The 20,815-nt window shown below is 39.4% G+C and overlaps 1 protein-coding gene across 5 annotated transcripts in view; it reads right to left on the reverse strand.

Annotated features, from left to right (window-relative positions):
* Positions 1-20,815, reverse strand: part of FBXO16 (F-box protein 16) — a 41,647-nt gene extending 20,832 nt beyond the window's left edge. For 4 of the 5 annotated variants that reach the window (XM_045831456.1, XM_045831454.1, XM_045831452.1 and 1 more), the window contains exons 1-5: positions 20,710-20,815; positions 18,460-18,510; positions 16,566-16,700; positions 8,495-8,530; positions 3,683-3,889 (exon numbers count right to left, since the gene is read on the reverse strand). In XM_045831456.1, coding sequence (XP_045687412.1) covers positions 3,683-3,889; positions 8,495-8,530; positions 16,566-16,664 — 342 coding nt within the window. In that variant the 5' untranslated portion in view covers positions 16,665-16,700; positions 18,460-18,510; positions 20,710-20,815. The remainder of the gene's footprint in view (positions 1-3,682; positions 3,890-8,494; positions 8,531-16,565; positions 16,701-18,459; positions 18,511-20,709) is intronic. The other variant, XM_045831453.1, reaches the window with a different exon arrangement.

Consider the following 20,815-nt stretch of genomic DNA (forward strand, 5'->3'; position numbering starts at 1 on the left):
CACATTGTTCACTCTTTTCATGGTATGCGTCTATTTTCCCTCCACTCTTACGATTAAACTAAATATAAATTTTATAAACAGAACACAAATACTGATACTATATGGTGTGTCCTACATAGCCTTTAAGATTCCGTACATCACAAAGTAGTTGTCCTTTACATTCCGTTTCCATAGCATCGTGGTCACTCTCACACATCCAGCTTATGATGGAAGTTACTCTATTGTGTGTGGCAGTATTTATAATAATTTATTCTAGATTTTGAGTATGTCTTGCTGAAAACTAAAGTCAAGTTCATATATAGAGTTGAAACCAGGGGTCTATGTCTTAGCTGTAAGAATTGCAAAGATGATGACTAACTTTCAAACCCAAATTTCATCCTTGGAAATCTAGCCTTTTTCAAGATTAACTAATTAATACTTTTGAACACTGAAAAATATATATAAACAGAACACTCTATAATAGGTCTTGCCATCCATGCATGCATTTATATATCGCTGCCCTTCCTTCTTCATTCCATCCACCGTACATTGAGTCCCTACTAGGTCTAGCACTGTTTCATGTGCCGAACATGATACATGCAGGAGGGAGGAGGCACAATGAGAACAAATAAGAGGTTCAGGGCTGAAAGGAGAAAGAAGGTTAGAGAATTTGATAGAGCCCCAGGCAGGAACAAACATCACCCTTGCTCTGTCCAACCCAGAATGGGCACCCACCTTAATCCCCATGTGTCACTAACTCAGAATTCAATGGCGAGCTGAGGTTCTAGAGGGAGGGGATGGAGAGAAAAATTTCTGAATTTTCATTCATTTCCTTTTTTTCTTCCAATCTTATTTAGACCTGGGTGTTTAAACTGGGCTTCCCCCCATCCCCCACAGGGTAGATAAGGTTTTTGTTTGTTTTGGTTTTGCTTTTTGGTATTTTTGTTTGCTTGTTTGTCTAAGGTAGAGGAATGAGGAGAATTGAAGGGTAGATAGAAACTTTCATATCTATAAATGCCTCCCGCCCCATATCTTTTGAAATAGCTCTAAGGTGTTTTTCTAAGCTCATTTTAGTGCAATGAATTTATTGTTTACTTTAAATCTAGATGAAGAATAACCATCTGTGTCTTTCTCACAGTCAGTACTGGGAATAAATATGATGCCAACATTTTGCAAGATTGACATATGGTGCCCATAAATGATAGTAACAGCTATTTTAATGTTTCCCCTGAATGATGCCATTCTCATGTGGGGAACTTGGAAACTTCTGAGAAATTTAAAGAAAAAAATACACATAACCCCATCAATCAAAGATGACCATTACTAACAATCTGGTAGAGCTCTTTTCTTTGTCTTTTTCTTTCCTTTCCTTTTCTTTCTTTCTTTCTGGCATGTATGAAACAAAATTCTAACAAAAGTCTGTACACAATTTAAAATCATGCTTTCTTCATTTCACATATCATAAGTATATTTTTCTTTCAAATCATGTTTTCTAATAGCTGCATAGGTATTTATCATATGGTTACGTATTACTGGACATTTAGAACACTATGCTGTTTTTATTTTTAATTTTAAAGAGAAAGAAAATGAGAAAGAGAGACAGTGCAACAGCAATTTGTTGTTCCATTTATTTATGTATTCATTGGTTGCTTCTTTTATGTGCCCAAACTAGGGATTGAACCTACAACCTTGGTGTATGGGGAGGGTGCTCTAACCAACTGAGCTACCCAAACAGGGCCTGCTATGCTCTTTTTAAAAATGGTTGCATTTCTAGAATAAGTGATAAGTGTACATTAATACCAAATTCAAAGCCACAAAGGGCCACAGAGCAAAAAAGAAGTCTCTCTGTCATCAATGTCCTCTACTCACTCATTTTCCTCCCTGGTTATGACCAGTGCTACCAGTTTCTGTGTGGCATTCCAGAAACATGCCAGGCCTAGATTAACAAGTATGTATGTATTTTTTTATCTTTCCAAAGTGGTAGGACGATCCCGCACCTTTACCTTTGTCACTGATGATATATTTTGGAGATTGTTGCAATTTATTTAACCAGTCTCTTAATGGTGGACATTTCCACCATTTCCAACTTCTGCAATTACAAAAATGCTGCAGTATTCTTACATAGGTGTAATTTTGCTTTGCTTGAAGTATACTTATCAGACAAATTCCAAGATGTGGAATTGATAGGTCAAAAGGAATATTTATTTAAAAATGTAACACTCACAAATTATTTTCCATGGTGGTTGTACCAATATATCTATCAACAATAAGTGCTTGTTTCTTTACACCCTCACCAATATAGACTATTATTTAAAAATGTATCAATCTGAATCATGAAAGATGGCAGGACATAGTGAGACTAAGCATCTTACATATTTTAGAAATATCTACATTTCTTTTTGTAAACTACTTGTTCATTTCCTGTGTTCATTTTTCTGCTGGTTTTTTGGTCTTTTTTTCTTAATATAGATTTATAAGAGATATACTTTTTAAAGATTTTATTTATTTATTTTTAGACAGAGGGGGAGGGAGGAAGAGAGGCAAAGAAACATCAATGTGTGGTTGCTTCTCATGCACCCCCTGGTGGGGACCTGATTCACAACCCAGGCATGTGTCCCAACTGGGAATTGAACCAGCAACCCCTTGGTTCGCAGGCCAGTACTCAATCCACTGAGCCACACCAGCCAGGGCAATAAAGCAAGAATTTATATTGCATATTTTCTTTTACAGTTTCTGGGTATTAGGAAATACTCACCAAGCCCTCCCTTCCTATGTTTTCTTTGAGTATTTTAATGGTGTTCTTTGATTTCATATAATCTTTTATTCTACTAGAGATTTTTTTCAGAGAGCTACCCAATTTCCCCAGCACTATTTATTAAGTAATTCATCTTTTTTACTGAGTTCATTTTCTTCATTTAAAAAGTGAAAGTTAACATTTTGCACATGCATGAATGCATGCTAACAGGTAAATTCTGGTGTTATGAGACTCTAGGAAAAGACTCAACAAAATGACTACCAGTTTTATATCTTAGGTAATTTAACTACACTTAATACACCATGGAATTACCCGTAAGAAAATAATGGTCAGATCCTTTTCCAAATCTGTGAGCACATTTGCACACTCTGAACTCTTTTGGCCTCTTATTCTTTTGTACATCTCATTAACACCTTATTTTGAGCTTTTCTATATAGGAATGGCCTGCACTATACCGTTTAGGGTTTTATTGTAGTTCCATGCTGTGCAATATAGGACTACTCTGCTGATGAACCATTTCTTCTATGGGTATCTGTCTCACCAACTAGCTAATTTTTTTTTCTGTGGACATTAGTGATGCTTTATACTTTTTTCCCCTTTTGAACACTAAATACAAAGTCAGACACAAAGGAGACAGTGGTGAATCAAACCTCTACAGACTAAACCTGCTGACCATCTCATCTATTTCTTGGTTTTGTGCACAGTTAAGTCCTCATCCAATGTTGTCGATGAGGCCTGCAACTTTAAATGAAATAACAAATAATGAAACCAGTTTTACCGTAGGCTAATGGACAGAGTTAAGTTCCTATGGCATCTCATCAACATTATATTGAAACGAAGTTAAACAAAGCAATGTTATTTGAGGACCTGCTATGTGTACTTTTTTCAAAGTCCCAGAGTTTCTAGGCTGTCCTTACAAAATGCCCTACGCTGCTTCTTTGCCTTTACCTGTGCACAACGACAAAGGCTTCGGGGGTCCAGGAAAGAAAAGATGTATAAGGATAACACCCTTGGAAGCTTGGTAGTAAAATCCAGCGCTTCTGCTGGAATTTTTTCCTGAAGCTTTCGACAGCAGAACTTTTGCTGTGACAGGGAGCAGCGTTCAAACAGGCCCGTCAGGATTCTTCTCCTTTGAGAGTCTGTCCATTTGTCAAACTGGAAAAAAAAAAAAAGACAAAAGAAAATAAAAAGCTCCAGATTTAATCTGATACCAGAGATTCGTTACCAAGAAGAGATAAAAGTGGTACAGAAAGTGAGTTGTGTAATTTATTCCTAATGAATGGCATGTATTTCTTTCCCTAATTAGTGAATTCCACGTTTTGCCACCTACATGCCCTTTCTCACACTTATCTGCGTGAATCTGAGCAAGATCTGAGTATGTGCAGCGTGCACTTGCAGTTAATTAGAACAGCAAGTTGGGAGCTGGCCATATCATAAACTGAGAGAACACAGATTTGTAAAATACATCAAAAGAAGGTGCCGGGGCAGCTTCTCTCCTCCCGAAGCGTCGTGTACCAACCAGCTCAAAGACCAGAAACAAACCTTTGTGTTCACAGTTGGAAATGCAGTATTACCTACAAATATCCCTGAGAAGGAGCATCTATTGGGTCGAAATCCCACTAATTTGTAAGTGATTGATGTGACTGGAGACAAAATATCAACAGGAAGACCTGGATAAAAAGACTTTCAGAAACAAGAAGTAGATGCCAAAGTAATCAGGGGCCCACCAAGCTTTGGTTACTTCCCAGTTTCCCCCAGAGATAACCTCAGTCAGTCCAAACATCAGTGGCTGATCAAAGGTAAGAACTTGAGGGTTGGCTAAAACCCAAAGAAAGGCTCTATGGGAACACCTCCCAGGGGAATAAGCCACTTGACTGGAATCTAAATCTCTCTTACATTCTTTTGCCCATTAGAGAAAATAGGGAAGTTTGGGGCTACTTGTATTTTGTATATTATTGCATTTCACATGTAGATATTTATTACAGTTATTATAAAGTAATCAGAATTTTACAATGGACTTTAGTTACACACTGACTCCCTAAAAAGGCATATAGAGCAAAAATGTATTTTGTACAAGCCTGAAAGTCAACTTCATTATAGTCATACGATGTATTTCTTTTAATTAGTAGGAATACTTCTTAATTAAAACTATTCACTATTATAGATCTATTTGATGACCCACAAATCTCACTTGGGAGAGTATAATTTAAGAGGGAAAAAACTCTAAAATGATAAAAATACCAAAAAAAATAATTTACAAATAAATGAATAAAATGTATTCATGTTTCATGTATTCATGTATTCATTCATGTAAATGTTTCCTGGTTTGTGCTATCCCTGTTTCTGCATAATTCTTATCTCCAACTTCTTTCCTTTCGGGATGGATTATTGGAATGAACAGAGAGAAGCCAGAATAGAATGTCTAAGATCAGGGAAGGAACAGGCCCCAGAGGATACAGTGATCTGTGAAAGAAAGAGCCAAGGGTAGGAGACAGAAGAGCTTCAGGGTTTTGGCTTATGGGGTGTTTGGGGGTTCAGGCCGTCATTGCCTGGATAGCACTTACGGTGTGTGAGAGAACTGGGAATAAAGGGAGGAGCTCTGAGAAGCATTAAAAGTTTTGAACTGGATCCTCTGTAATATTTTCCTTTGAGAAACAAAATGAAAATTGAAATTTATTTTTCAAATCATTTTTAGGCCATGCTATTTGGCTCCGTAGACACTGAGCTTCATAGGGACACAGGATAATTATGGTTAGTTACAAAACAATTTTCCTGAGATGTTATTATGACTGCGAGAAATCAGAAATAACTGAGAATGTCTAACATCAGGGGACCAGCTAAGCAAACTGTAACATACCAACAGGAGAAAAGAAGTGTGGCGTTATGTTGATGGTGGATTTGGGAATGAGACCGTTATTTCTAATACTCATTAGAAATAAATGACTAAATCCCAATTCACCCACTAACAACCTCTCTCAGTCTCAATTTCCTCATTTATACATTAAGAATAATTATATCTACATTGCAGGGTTGTTGTGAAGAGTAAATAAATAATATATGTGTAAAATTCCTGATAGAGTACCTGATTCATTGTAGACATGGCAGCTATTAAAATAAATTATCATAGTGAATTTAAAAATAGTAAGTATGTAGGTTAAATCAATATAAAATGGAAATAAATGTAAACAATTACATTAAAAAGCATAAAATTACCAAGTTTGTACACTGACAAGAACGGGCACTACATCAAGAAAGGCTGCGGTTTGCTCAGCTACTTTCACTAATGTCCACCAGAAGAGCACAGGCTCAAGCTGAAGGAGTGATTTTAAGTGAATATAAAAGAACAGTGTTTTATGGGGTTATAAAATACTGAAGAAATCTATAAGAGAAAACAAACATTTTTTTTAGAAGCTAAAAGAAAATTACGTGGGTTTCTCCTTTCCCTGATTACAAAGGTCCAAGGTAATTGAAATTTGGCTTTTGTAGGTGTTCTTTGCCTCAAGGAATTTTCCTTTCTAACTATGTTTGTTTAGACAGAAAATGAATTTGCATTCCTTGAACTCCTACCAATTGAAACTGATGACTCAGAATAATGCTTAACAGTTGGGGGAAATCCCCTTTTGGTACTAGGAATAATCCAAAAAGCAAATAATCCATGGAAGGCTTAACTGTCCAGGAATTCGATAATCTCTCATATCTTTTTTTTTTAAAGATTTTATTTATTTATTTTTAGAGAGGGAAGGGAGGGAGATAGAGAGAGAGAGAAACGTCAATGTGCGGTTGCTGGGGGTTATGGCCTGCAACCCAGGCATGTACCCTGGCTGGGAATCGAACCTGGGACACTTTGGTTCCCAGCCCACGCTCAATCCACTGAGCTACACCAGCCAGGGTGAATGTTATGGCATGTGAATTATATCTCAATTAATTCACATGCCATAACATTCAGCATGTTGAGTGTACAATTCAGTAGTTTTCAGTATATTCACAAGCTTGTGTAGCTATTATTTTTTAATTCTAGAACACGTTCATTGCCCCCAAAAAGAAATCGTGTACCAATCACAGTCAATCCCTCTTCCTCTTTTCGTCCAGCCCCTGGAAACCACTCATCTGTTTCCTGTCAGTATGGATTTGCCTACTCCGGTCACTTCCTATAAATGGAATCATATACTGTGGGGCCTCTGTATCTGGTTCCTCTCACTTGGCATACTGTTTTCAAGGTTCATCCATGTTGTGCCATGTATCGGTGCTTCATTGTTGTTTCCTATCCTTGCTTTTTAAAATTTTGGTAAAATACATATAACATAAAATTTACCATTTTAACCATTCTTAAGTGTAAAGTTTAGGGGCATTAAACACATTCACATTGTTGTGCAACCATCACCACTATCCATCTGCAGAGCTTTTTCATCTCAAAGTGAAACTCTGTAAACATTAAACAATGACATCCCACCCTTTGGTAATCTCTATTGTATGTTCTGTCTCTATGAATTTGACCACTCTAGGTACTCAAATAAATGGAATCGTACAACCATATTTATCCTTTTGTGTCTGGCTTATTTCATTTAGCACAACACCTTCAAATTTCATATTGTAACTTGTATCAGAATTTCCTTCTTTTTAAAGGCTGAATGATATTCCATTGTATGGATATACCACTTTTTGCTTATTCATTCATAAGTTGATGGATATTTGGGTGTTTATACTTTTTGACTATTATGAATAATGCTGCTATGAACATCTGTGTAAAAGTTTTTGCATGACCGCATGTTTTCAACTCTCCCGGGTGACAGAGACTATTAGACAGGACTGTAGAGTGATTTGACAAGTAATGAACATCGGCCAGAGGTGGATACTTTAATCCAGACACAAGGGTGGGTAATGACCACGGGTACTCTGTGCCTCCTTTAAGGAGAGAGTAAGAAAGTCCTCATTTGTATAAAGGGTAGTTGTACCTTATTAGATACCAGCATACAGTTGTTACTGTAACAACCTGAAGCATGTGTCTAACGGTGTACATGGATGCTAAGTAGCCAATGGATGAACTGTGCTGGTTAGTGAGCTCTTGCTTCTCACATCTAAACTCACCTTCCTGTCTTCTACTTTGTGAGCTTAGAAGGCTGAGTCTTTATAAACCGTATTTCCCCTTTGACAGCTGACTCCCTATTAAATGTTGCCAATGGAGAGGGCGGTACTAGAGGGAAACCGAGGTAGAAGAGCCTCACGCCTCTGTTTCTTTGCTGACCTTGGCAGCATCACCCTAACTCTTCTCCCAGGTGGTAACGGTTGATTCCAGCGTCTAATCTTTTCCTCACTTCCTCAGATATGTAGGAATCAGCTGGCTGCTGTCTACTTTATCCCTCAGAAATCTGCCCCCCACCCTTGCCTAGGGCTGGTCCCAACTCCACAAGGTCCTTTCTCTGAGCTCCTGAGGTGTCAGCAAAGCTGGAAGCAGCTACTTCCTGCAGTGCCATCTCCACAGCACCTCGGTGCTCTCTTTTCCATTTTCCAGTGTGTGTCCAACCAGTGCTATTTATTAAGTTTAATTGTGTCTGTTAAAATAACTGGTATATTTTCTGTTTTCCTTGTAACTGTAACTGATACAGAAAGTACCAATCAAACTTCTCAGGCTATGAGCTATCATCATGGATTGCCTTATATCCAAACTGAATTCTTTGGGCTCTATGGTAACATAACATAATACAGGAGCAAGAATATTCTATCTGCTTCAAATATAGAAGTAAGTATATTTTAAATGGTTACCCATTTTCCAAGCAGAGCTCTTCTTTCTTCAAATACCTACAATAAATAAAAAAGAATAAGTTCATAATTCATGGTCCAAAATACCCATTACAAGAAAGACATCATTAAAGTATTATCACTAAATAAGTAGTCTTTTCATTATGTCCACTGAGTATAAAGGGATTTATTTAATTCCTGAGGAGGTACTTATTTTTAATTTGGGCAAGGTACCTTTTCTCTCAGTTCCTGCATGTGGAATAATTCATCTTAAAGAAGTCATAATTTTTTAATCCTCACCCTAGGATATGTTTATTGATTTTAGAGAGAGAGAGGAAGGCAGAGAGAGAGAAACGTTGATGTGAGAGAGCAACATTGATTGGTTGCCTCCCATACGAGCCCCGACAGGGGGCTGAACCTGCAACCCACTGGTGTAGAGGACAAGGCTCCAACCAACTGAGCCACCCTGCCAGGGCAGAAGTAATAATGTTTTAAAGGCAAGAAATAAGAAAAGAATGAAATTGTAAAGTGAAATAAATTTTAGAATTTGAAAGGAGGTGGAAAAGCTGACAAAGGAAAAACAGGAAATGGAGATCCTCCCTCCAAATATTTCAGTATTAATAGTTTCAGAACTTGTGAATTTATGAAAGAGCAGCTCTTTCTTTTTAATGGATATGTTTTTTAAAGGTTTTATTTATTTACTTTTAGAGAGAGGGGAAGACAGGGAGAATGATAGGGAGAGAAACATCAATGTGTGGTTGCTCCTCATGTGGCCCCCACTGAGGGACCTGGCCCGCAACCCAGGCAGGTGCCCTGACTGGGAATTGAACCAGCAACCCTTTGGTTCACAGCCTGTGCTCAATCCACTGAGCTACACCAGCCAGGGCTGAGCAGCTGTTTTTATATTTCACTACATACACATATCAGTGGCTATACATATACTTACATGTTTGTAGGATCAGAAATGTTTGTATGTGTACCTCTGGACTTACAACTCAGCCTTTATCTGTATAGGTTTGTTGTTATTTACTATTTAGAACAGAATGTCTTATTCATCTTTCCATCTCCAGTGTAGAGTGTCGTACACAGTATGTCACAGGTATTCGTGTTTGCTGGATTAAATGAATGTGGCACTGAATGTGACAATGATAATCTTCATGGATATACTGGTACACATGAGTTATTTACCCATTGGTCCTGAGGTGTTTTTCTGAGCGTGAGTCATAGGTGTATTTGAATGAGTGAGGAAGGGAAAATGAATGTGAGAATGTTTGGCAGGGGAGGGAACTATGGAGAGAGGAAGCAAGAGAAAGTAATGAGCAGATGTAAATGTCTCTCTAACTCCCACACATGCAACCTGTCAGCTTTCACAATTGGAATCATGTTGATGGTTGCCAGATGGGAGGGGGGTTGGGGGGACGGGTAAAAAAGATGAAGGGATTGTTGCAGAATAGTTATAGGAATGTAAAGCACAGCATAGGGATCATGGTCAACAGTGTTCTAATAACTATGTGTGGGGTCAGATGGGTACAAGATTTATCAGGACGATCACTTAGTAAGTTATATAATGTCTAATCACTGGGGTGTACATCTAAAACTAATATAACATCACATGTCAACTGTAAATAAAAAATAAAAAATGACTGAAATTTTTAAAAAATTGGAATCGACGTTTTCCCCTTCCTCCTAGCACTCCCTAAATTCTCTAGCACTGCAAAATGTTCTTACTTGAAGAGAAACTCAGGCCTATTTTTTCCCTTTTTGTGGAGAAGGATGAGGAGCTGGCTTTGTGCTTCTAACAGACCGTGCTTTCCTTCTGTTTTTAGACTCTCAAACCCTAGTTTCAAAGGGCATACAAAACGGGGATTGAGATAATTGGTTCAATGCCAAACTTAAAACCAGCGAAATGTCAGTTTTGCTTTTGGCCAGGAATCTCATCCATCACAGGTAGACACTCTTTGTACATTGAAGAAGAAAAAGAACGCCCTTTTCTCCTCCCCACTAATTAGCTGCCACCTGAGCTACCAGGACCCTACATAACAGCAACAGATAAATTCAGAATTTTTAGATAAAAATAGAAGAGAACCTAAAGAACAGAAGATTCAAAAATTTGGATTCAAGTATTTTTTGAATTCTTCTCCTTTACCTAACCGAAGCCAATCAGTCACCTGCCACCCAAACCAAGTTGTCCACAACACCACTTTCCCGATGCCCAGTCACCTAGCTCCTCCCAACTCGCACTCCACTTATAGTGCGTGTTCCATTTGGCCTCCGGAGAGTTTGCTATGGCTCTCTAGTTGTTCCCATTCATTTTATCTTCCCATGCAGATTACAACCACTTCCTCTACTTGCTCCACCAGTTCTGTGACAGGCGCCCCCAAAATACCTGCTGATTCAATAACAACAACAACAAAGCTTCAAAGGTCATAGAATCTTGGCACTCAGAGAAATCCTAAAGATCTTTTTGCTCAATTTCCTTGTTTTAGAGAGGTTAACCAGAGGCCCAAATGGGGTTACATTTATAGCTTTTAAAAAAGCACTGGTTCCAGACTGTTCAGTTCAACTCACTTGGTTCCTCACTTAGAAATGTGGCCTTCCCTATCCTGACCTCCAGCCCAGCGAGCGGGCTTTGGCTTTACAGTGGGAGAAAAGGGTAGACCCCAAGAGCACAACCTCCTTTCAAAAGGAGGATGGGACAACCATGATGGTGGCCAAGGACAACACAGAGCATTGGAAACAAAGGGGCACCGACTTGAAGGGGCGAGGGGAATCAGCAAGAAGTAGCAGGACAGGAGTAGGGTGGGAGGTGGGGAGTGTTAGTCAGGCTAAAACAACCGTTTTTAGAGGGCCAACCACCAAGTCCAAGCAGGGTCCGAATAATAATGGAATAAATATTGCTACGAGAGTCACTTAAAATAGAGTTAGAAGATTATTAAGGAAGTGGGGCCTATGAACATCTTGCGCCTCAAGTCTCAGAGCTGCATTAAGTTGCAAGCCTGTTGCTAAATTTAGCTTAAGGCTGAGCCACAAACACCTAGAGTAACTGCTACATGGACGCATATGGACTTTACTTACTTCCTATTAGTTCCTGTCTTCCTCATTTGCATACTGGAACTAATCAGTCCTTGTTAACCTAGCTAGCACTCCTTCATTTGCATGAAAGAATTACATTTTGTGGGTTTTGTCTTCATAAATCCTGCCTTTCTTTGCTCTCTCCAGAGTGCAGTTTGGGTTGCTACCTGAACCTGTGTCTGTCGGATTGCAATCCCTTTGCTCAAATGAATGCTTTTTGTTCAGGAATGTTATTCAGCTAAAGACTAAACAATAGTCTTTAAAGGACCAGTGATCAAGTCTAAGCAGGGTCCAACCACATCTGGTTCTTTATCACAAGGCATCTAGACTCAAGTAGAAACTGACAGGAGTGAAGGGGGAGGGGAAACACCAAATGAGCTCAGATCTGGTTCTGATTCTATCTTTGATGAGACATATAATTTGGGACAAATTATTTAATTGTCAGGTCCTCAGTTACAGTCTTCTATCTTATGGTTTGGAGCAAGTCTTCATTTCAAAGATTTGCAATCAATCATGTTCTTTGCCTTAAAGAGCTGGAAAACAAAATATCGATTCAAAATGGAAATATAAAAATGGATCTTCTTTCCTTGCAGAATGTTTATAACACTGTTTATTCAGGGTGTGCTGTTAAATCAAAATCCTACGTTGTCATTTCAGTCTATCGACACTGCAGTTACATATTTCACTAAGCGACATTATTACAATTTAGGAGTAAGACAGAGGCTCCTAAATGATGATTGATTGATGGTAACAAAATGCTCTTTCTCAGGACACCCTTTTAACATGTACTGTACTACGTCTGTGAACTATACTTGAAAAAAAAAAAGTTGGTTACTTTCAATTCAGACACTAGATGGCCAAAACATTCCTCCTCTCAAAATTCACAATACTTGAATTATTTTGAAATTCATTATATTTACCTAATGCTAATGATGCTGGGGTTTTTTTTAGGCATCTGAATTTCAATTCAATCTTTCTGCTTAAAGCCTACAATGATGTTAAAAATCCTGTGACTCTTATTTTAGTCTGGAATAGTTACATTATTTCACGTTTTATTAGAAAATAGAAGAAAATTAAAACAAAAACAAAAAAAGGAGGACATCAAAATTACAGATTGGTGGTGACAAACCCCTGTTTCAGAAGTGTAGAAAACCTCTTGAAATTATTGTTTGGACACATTCAGACCAGCTGTATCCTGTTGTTAGTCCCTTTCACTCAGCCAGAATGTTAGATGTGAAAGGGACCTTCAGAGTCATATGATCCAACCTACTCACTTCATGAAGGAATGTAGTAAAAGACTAGAGAAGGTAGAGGACCTCCTCCAGTCACTTAGGAAATCATTGTAACAGCTGATCTAGAAACAGAATGTTCAATTCCCAAAGTTATTCTTTGTTTACTTGTATTTATATTTATTTTTTAAATTGTTTTAAAATTTGAAATCTTAATGCACTGTGAAAAGTAAAAAGAATGAAAGCTCTCTTCTAACAGGCCCACTTCTCCCAGTGCCGCTCAACTCTGGGTGAAACCACTATTGGGAGTTTGGTATTTGCATACATGAACTATATGTGCATGTCTATTTACATTTATATACATGTGAAGATTTTAAAAAATAATGTTACTCCAAACTAGAACCTAACTAAACCAAAAAATAATTTTTTTGGAATAAAATGGGAAGTCTGAATAACAAAATAAATATTATCTCAGAAATTATTCAATTTGACAAAAGCTAATCAAGAACCAAGATTAAGACAATGCAATGCTTGCTGTATAACACACTGCCCAGAACCCCCGGTGGGACTAAAGGACTTATTTATTCCCCCACCTGCTGTGAGAGCTGGCCGGCAGCCATGAGTTTGGGAGATCTGCCATGTCCAGGACTTTCAGGGTGGCTACCCGGCCAGTGGAGGCCTCATTGAGAGTGCATCACAGCCCAGCTTCTTCCTCTGCCCCAAACCTCCGCTCCTCCCCTCCGCTTCCTTCCCTGCCCCCTCCTCTGCTCCCTGCCCTTCCTGGTGCTGGTCCCCAGCGCCTCCCCAGTGAACACCCTACATGCCTATCTCAGGGGCTGCTTCTCTAGCGACCCAATCTACAACAAACAGGCCATCAGGCAATTAAGACCTTTTTTCCTCCACAGTTCCTGAATTACTTAAGACTTCTAATTTTCTAAAGAAAACTTCTGAAAAGCAAGGCATCCAATGAATATGTATTTCAATTTGAGTCACTTTTGCACTCGTATGTAAAATCTTCACCATTCATTCCATAGGAAAACAGATTTCAAAACTAAACACTAAAGTTCTGGGTGTGTGGGAGGCGAGCAGAGAAGTCGTTATATAAACTGTTGGAGAGCTAAGAACACTGCAAACAGGTGATGAACAAATAATTGTCGAGATGAATAAAAAAGACTTTCAATAGACCCATGTTGTTCAGGGCTGGATGAACGCTGAGCGTGCGCTCGCTCTCTCTCTCTCTCTCTCTCTCCCCCCTTTTCCTTTTTTTCTCCTGATCCTTCCTTTTCTATTTCTTACTTTTCTTTTCCTTCCTTTATCATTTCCCTTTTCAGTCTCCCCCTCCCTTTTATTTCTCATTATTCTGGTCACTATGCTGGCTCCTCTGTCTCACTCGCCAAACTGCTCATGTTACCCATCAGAGGAATAGAAATAGGAAAGTACTAAGCAGGAGGGGTCAGGATTGGTGCTCCTCCAGCTTTGCCAGATTGATGAACGTATCTGTTGGGTTCAGAGAGCAAAGGGCCAAATCCAGGCCAAGGAAGGAGGGCTGTAGGGACAAGAAGCTGAGGGTCAATGGAGGGGGGTCCCAGGATGACTCCATGTCTGTTTTTCAGGAACCCTCTCAGGCACTGGAGACAGAGAAAAAATACAATCTCAACTCAACGCATTAGAGTTGAGTAGGAAGGTCAGCCAAAAGCAATGAGAACAAAGAGAAGCAAGCAGGAGGAGGCTTCCCAGAAAATAGGATATTTGAATTGACTCTTCTAGGAGGCAATGAGAAGAGCACGTGCAAAGGTGTGGGGGTGTGAGAGAGATGGTTCATCTGCGGTCCACTTAGTTGACCTGGATATAGGATGACAGGCAGCAGTGTTGGAAGCAGGGGTTGGAACTGGGAGGTTCCTCAATGCTGTGCACAGGAATCTGGAGTCTAGAATTTACTCTTCAGAGTAGGGCCTACTATTGGTTTTACATAATAGAATTAGATTAGTATTTTAGAAATATCATTCTGAACCAAAACAGAGGATGGATTGGTAGGGATAAAGGCAGCAAAACCTGTTGGGGGTTACTGAAATGCACCAGGCAAAGGGTGATGAGGGTGTGAAGTGAGAATGTGGAGCTGGAGAAATGTAGGTCAATGGAGAAAAGGAGCCCAGAGGAAGGCTCCTAGAACTTGAAAATGAATTGCATATGGAGGTGAGGGGGTGCTGGCTGACACTGCTCCCTGGGCCTCTCACACTCTGAAAGCTCTTGGAATACAAGGAATGCAAGGCCCTGACCACCATTTCTCCAAGTTTTGTTTGCAGCAAGGCAACCTTGAGCAACGAGGTACTATTTCCCTTTGGGATGAAGAGCAGGCTTTTTTACTATTCACTATGGAAGCAGTGGATTCTCTGGGCTCATGTTCCTCAGCTGTGGCACAAACCAGTGGTATGCATAGTATTTATCTAGGCCCCCTGCATCACTCCTGGTGGACAGGCAGGCAAGGAGAACCAACATAAACACGATGCTCATACGGCTTGCTGCACTGTGAACAATGAAGTTCTTTGTCTCTGATCCAAGAATCTCGTGTCTTTTACTGTGAGACTGTAGTATCTTCTGTGCCATAAGTAACAGGCTAAGTTATTAACTTGTAATTTGAGGGAAACCAAATTCCAGACCCAACAGAGAGAAGGAAGTCATCTGGTTTAAGTGACGTAGTGGGAAGTGGAACTTGGTGTTTCACCAGAGGAAGGAACTAGTGCGTAGGAGCAAGATAATGAGGTCGGGTTTTTTTTTTTTTTCCCAAACCTCATCCGAGGATATGTTTACTGATTTTGGAGAGAGAGCGGGGAAGGCAGGAAATATTGATGTGAGAGACAAACACCAATTGGTTGGCCCCTGTGTGCTCCCCAATCAGGAAATCAAACCCCTAACCGAGGTACTCGTTTGTGCCCGGAATGGGAATCGAACCCTCAACCTTTTGGTGTACAGGACAGTGCTCTGGCCAGGGCAGAGATTGGTTCTATTGATGTTGATTTTACTGCCAAGTAGATGTGGTCCTTTTATAGGCACAGTTGACCCTTGAACAATGAGGGGTTTAGGGATGCTGACCCCCACATAGTCAAAATTCTATGTATTAGTGGACCCCCACAGTTCAGACACCTGTGGGTCAGGAGTCAACTGAACTGATAACAGGAGCACACAGACCAGTTAGTAAATTCTGATCCTACCTGCAAAAGGAACAGAAATCTCCAGAGGTCAGCCAGTCTCATGCCCTGGCATGATATTCAGCTCCCCACCCTTGCAATCCTTTGTTTGGTGAATTCGACTAGTGCCTCCCCAGAGCGCAGGTTGGAAATAAATTCTTAGGAGAACCTGAGTCACGTGAATAATGGGATGTGATTTATTTATTTTATTGATTTGGTTAAATGTGCAGCATTATCTAGTAACTTCAAATCTAGCAAGAAAACCTGTTTTGGGGGAACTCCTCGTAAACCACCTGCTCCTCTCTCATTTCTGGTGGTTCCAGCAGAGAACCAGCAATAGAAGAAAAGAAATATTTAGAGCGAGAGAGAGGAGCAGCGAGTGGAGGAAAGAACAAATCTAAGACATTTTCATCACAGGTAGGGACTCGGCTTACTGCCAACCTTGCCCACATAGCAAGGACTCGAAAATGTTTGAAAAAAATCCTTCATTTTTTCTCCCATTACACAATCCTAAACAACTGCTGTTCATGTTTTGACCACCAAACTTTTAATACTTTTTCTTCCCTTTAAGGCATGGATGCATCTGATAAAATAGCTCTGGTCACTCACCTGGTCATTCAAAAGTTGGTGGTTTAAGGGTGTCCAGGTACTCATCTTTGTCTGCATTTTGGGACCATCCATGCTTTTTGGAGGTGCAAATGCCATCATGAGTAACTGAGTATTCTTCTGTGAGAAAAATTATACCTAGCAGAAGAAATGAATCATATAATCTTCAGAATACTGAGTATATTAATACCACACAATCTTTTAGCATGTTGAGAGAAGGGATTGAGGGGAAGAACGTTTACTGGAAGCACTTTATCTGTATGCTCAATTAAAGTTCCTAACAATCTGGTGAGATGGTGGATTTTAGGTCATTATATAGATACAGAAAATGAAGCTCATTTAAGCTACACACTCTGCCCCAAATTATACACAGTAAGTGATGGAACTGGAAATTAGACCCAGGTTTGTTTAACTCTATTTTTGTTGAACCATGGAGGGAAATCCAGAATTACTTCTAGCTAATAACATACCATATTGGCTAGAAAGAAGAGGTAATTCAATTTATAAAATCATAGTGCAATATAAAACACTCCACCCTTGTCCCTCGTGACTTTCCCCTCTCTTAACTTTCTGACATCTAACTAACAAAGGTTCTAGCTTGATACCATATTTAAAAAGTAGAATGACATAATAATATAAAATACCACGCCTTAGGAGACAGATAGATTTGGGTTTACTGAGGGAAATGTGTTGTTTTTAAATGTTCAGTATACGTCTGCCTTCATTTTATTAAAGCACTATAATTTCCATGAGGAATTACTTTTCTCTCATTGTCTAGAGTTTGCTGGGTTGGCTGATCAAGGTGGCCTTCCCTTTCCTGGCCAAGAGGTGGTCTCGAAACAGAGGTAGGTCAGCCGGACAGATGCTGGCTTATCCTTACTTTACAGCCGGGGTGGTCCTTCAAGGTAGCATTGCTGCTCTGTTAAGTTGTTCCTGTGGCCTCATCCCTCAGAAACTTCTTGTCTTTTCTTGTCCATTTTGTGAGCCCCCTGATATCCTTGCAATAAATTTCCTCTTTTGGGTACATTATCAAGACTCCAGTGTTCACAACCAAAATATTTTTTTACCTCATGTAGGTTTGATCTTATCATTCACAGGTGCCTCAATATCTGTCCTTGAGAAGGCCTTGGCAAATATTTTAAGGTGGAAAACACTTAAAGCAAGTTGATGGTGGTTTCAATGCACATCCTCAGTGTTTCTGCCGTCCTTCTTCTCTAAAGCTGGGTTCATATCGAAAGGCAGTGGTGATGACTGAGGGGACCAGGCCTTGCCTGCCTGATCTATGGGCTCCAGAAATTACTCTTCAGCAACAAATATTGGACAGTTAAAAATAAAAAAAATCATTCATTTATGATTGACATGGGATTCCCCCAAACGCTAGATCTAAAATCTTCTAGGCTCTCACTTGACATATAATAGTATGTCTCAGGTTTCAATTACAGCTGAAGCTAAAGCCAATATTTGAAAACCTCAGTGGCATCATTAGACAATGCCTTCTTGCATCAGACAATACCTGCTGCCATCAGACCACTGGAATAAAGGGAGTCAGATCAGCCATCACATTCTTCTCAGCCCCCTAACAGCTAATTACCTAAGTCACACTTATTTAGCTAAGTTGCAAAAGGCATAAGAAATAATTTCATTGCAGTGTTATTAATTCACCTATGAAAGTACATGTGGGCAAGCAAATTATAAATACAAAGCATGGTCACTGAGTCTAGATCTGCCCAGTTAAAAACTTCTTACTTCTCTTTTTGTTATTTATTTGTCTGATCTTTCTTCTTAATAAACTCATTGTTTTAATTTTTTCCAAGGGCCAAATAACTCTTTGAGAATATGATGAAAGCTATGAATCTTCTCACTAGAAAAATGCACATGAACATAAAATTTTGCTTACCACAGGTTAAAAACTCCTGCTATAAGCGGAGAAACTCTTTCTCTTCCCACTCTGTATAGGAAACAAGCCAAGCGAAATTTTTGAATTAGGACAAAGGAATTTTCCTAGGGCTTCCCCAAGGCCCTGCACTGGTTGCTTTATCATTTTTTCCCTGGGTCCTCAGAGCTAGAAATTATTTGAACTAGGCTTTCTTTAAATCAACTTGAGGAAAATTGGTATTCAGGAGATGGGTCAGGCCAGGAGAAACAGCCCTCTTGGTAGAATAGTCCTGCTGAAGCATGAAGGTGGGGGTGCCCTACCTTGTCTTTTGTCATTATCCTCTTACAGTTTTCCCCTCCTCCCTTCACACTAGAAGACAGGCAGTGTGTATGTCTGCATGCACACACATGTTCACAGCACAGACCACTCAGGGCTACTGCACAGGCACTTTCATGTAACATACACAGAAATAACTACCCCCATTCCATCACCAAGACGAAGCAAGCTGTCTTGTCTTCCTTTCACATATAAAACTTGGTGCTGCTTTTTCTGTGACCTCTTTCCTCCTAATGGACGTTCCTGAATGTTTATCTTTTATCTTAATGTTTCTTTGGACAGAAAGGAAGAAAGAGGGCCTATGGCCTTAGCCCAAAATGTGTGTTTCTAGTTCCATGTTCCATGCTGACAGCAAGGATGGGTTTTCTGGGGAAGTTCCAGTGGCCACACATTTCTAATTCCATGTCCAAGCCATTCTTCACACTGTCACCATTATCCAGCTTTGCTTAGGACCTGTTAGGTCTGTGTTCGGGGTATAAAGCTAAGAGTTTCTGCTTTACATAAATGGTAGGCACAAAACAAACAGGGGGAGAGATTAAGAATAGTATAGGAAATGGAGACACCAAAGAACTTATATGTACAACACATGGACATGAACTAAACGGGGGAATGCTGGTGGGAGCGGGGTGTTGGGTGGAGGGGAATAAAGGGGAGAAAAAAATGGGACAACTGTAATAGCATAATCAATAAACTATACTTTTTAAAAAGGGGTTTCTGCTTTAATGGAGCTTATAGTTTACTGCTAGAGAGTTTTCTTTGTTGACAAATAAAAGTTATACATGTTTAAAGTATACAGGTGGTGTTTTGATATGTGTATACATTGTGAAATGAACAAACTATTCAATATCCATCACCTCCTATAGTTACCATTTGTGTGTGGGTGAACACTTGAGATCTACTCCCTTAGCAAATGTCAATAAATGTTATATTATTATTATTATTATTATTATTATTAATATAGTCACCATGCTGTAGTACATTAAGTCTCCAGAACTTATTCATCTTATAACTGAAAGTTTGTACCCTTTTATTAATGTATTCTCTCCCCACTCCTCATCTCTGGTAACCACCATTCTACCTACGAGGTTTATGTCTCATTTTGTTTTAAGACCAGTTAGTTGATCGTGTCCCTGTGCAGTTCAAAACCCCTTAGAGGCTCTCTAATGGCTACAGAATACCCACACTCTTTAGCATGCAGGTCTAGGTCCATTATGAATTTATCTCCATCTACCTTCTGAGCCTCATCTGTCTCTCTCTCTCTTCATATACTATCCGCCCAGACACACTGAACTGAAGATCCCTCAGAGAAATCAATACAAAACACTGATGCTTCTTTGCTTACGTAATTTTCTGAGACTGCTCAGCTCACCTGACTCTTAATGTCATAGCACATAATAGATGCTTGATAAATATTTGTTAAATCAATGGAACAAATGAATGAAACAGTGGAGAGGACAGTTTAAGGATTAAAACCAGTGGAAATGTAGGGTGAAACTCAGAACATCAGGAATTGAGCACTGAGAATATACTTAAGATTATTAGATTTTTATTTGTAGTTTACAGAGCAGAATAGTATTGAGTTTCTCTGCTGACACACAACTCACTCATTATACACTGCAGCATCATTAGAGAAGGGAACCTCAGATATTATCAGGAAAGTATCAGGCATTAGGGTATGGTTAGATTTAAATACTGGTCCATCTTATAGTAAACTAGTTAGAAAGCAAAAACTGCAATACAATAAAAAGACCTAGTGTTTGATAGGCATATAAACATTTGTTGGTTGTTAACGTTGTATGAAGCATCTGCAATTGAAACGGAGCAAAATGTAATACCCCTGCAGCACTGACAAGGCTTGCAAGAGGCCCAGGAGGATGACAGTGGAGCTCTCAAAAGAGAGTCTCCATCTTTTTCATGCACTACCCACTGCCTCACCTCTTTCAGCTCGACTCCCTCTTCAAGCCTCAAGCGCTGGTGTTGCCATAGCTGCTTTTTCTTTGATTTTGCCCAGCCCCCAACCTCTAGTTTCCTGTAGTCCAAT

The sequence above is a fragment of the Phyllostomus hastatus genome, unplaced genomic scaffold (assembly GCF_019186645.2).
Source record: "Phyllostomus hastatus isolate PE091 unplaced genomic scaffold, TTU_PhHast_1.1 phas_contig_159, whole genome shotgun sequence".
NCBI lineage: Eukaryota > Metazoa > Chordata > Mammalia > Chiroptera > Phyllostomidae > Phyllostomus > Phyllostomus hastatus.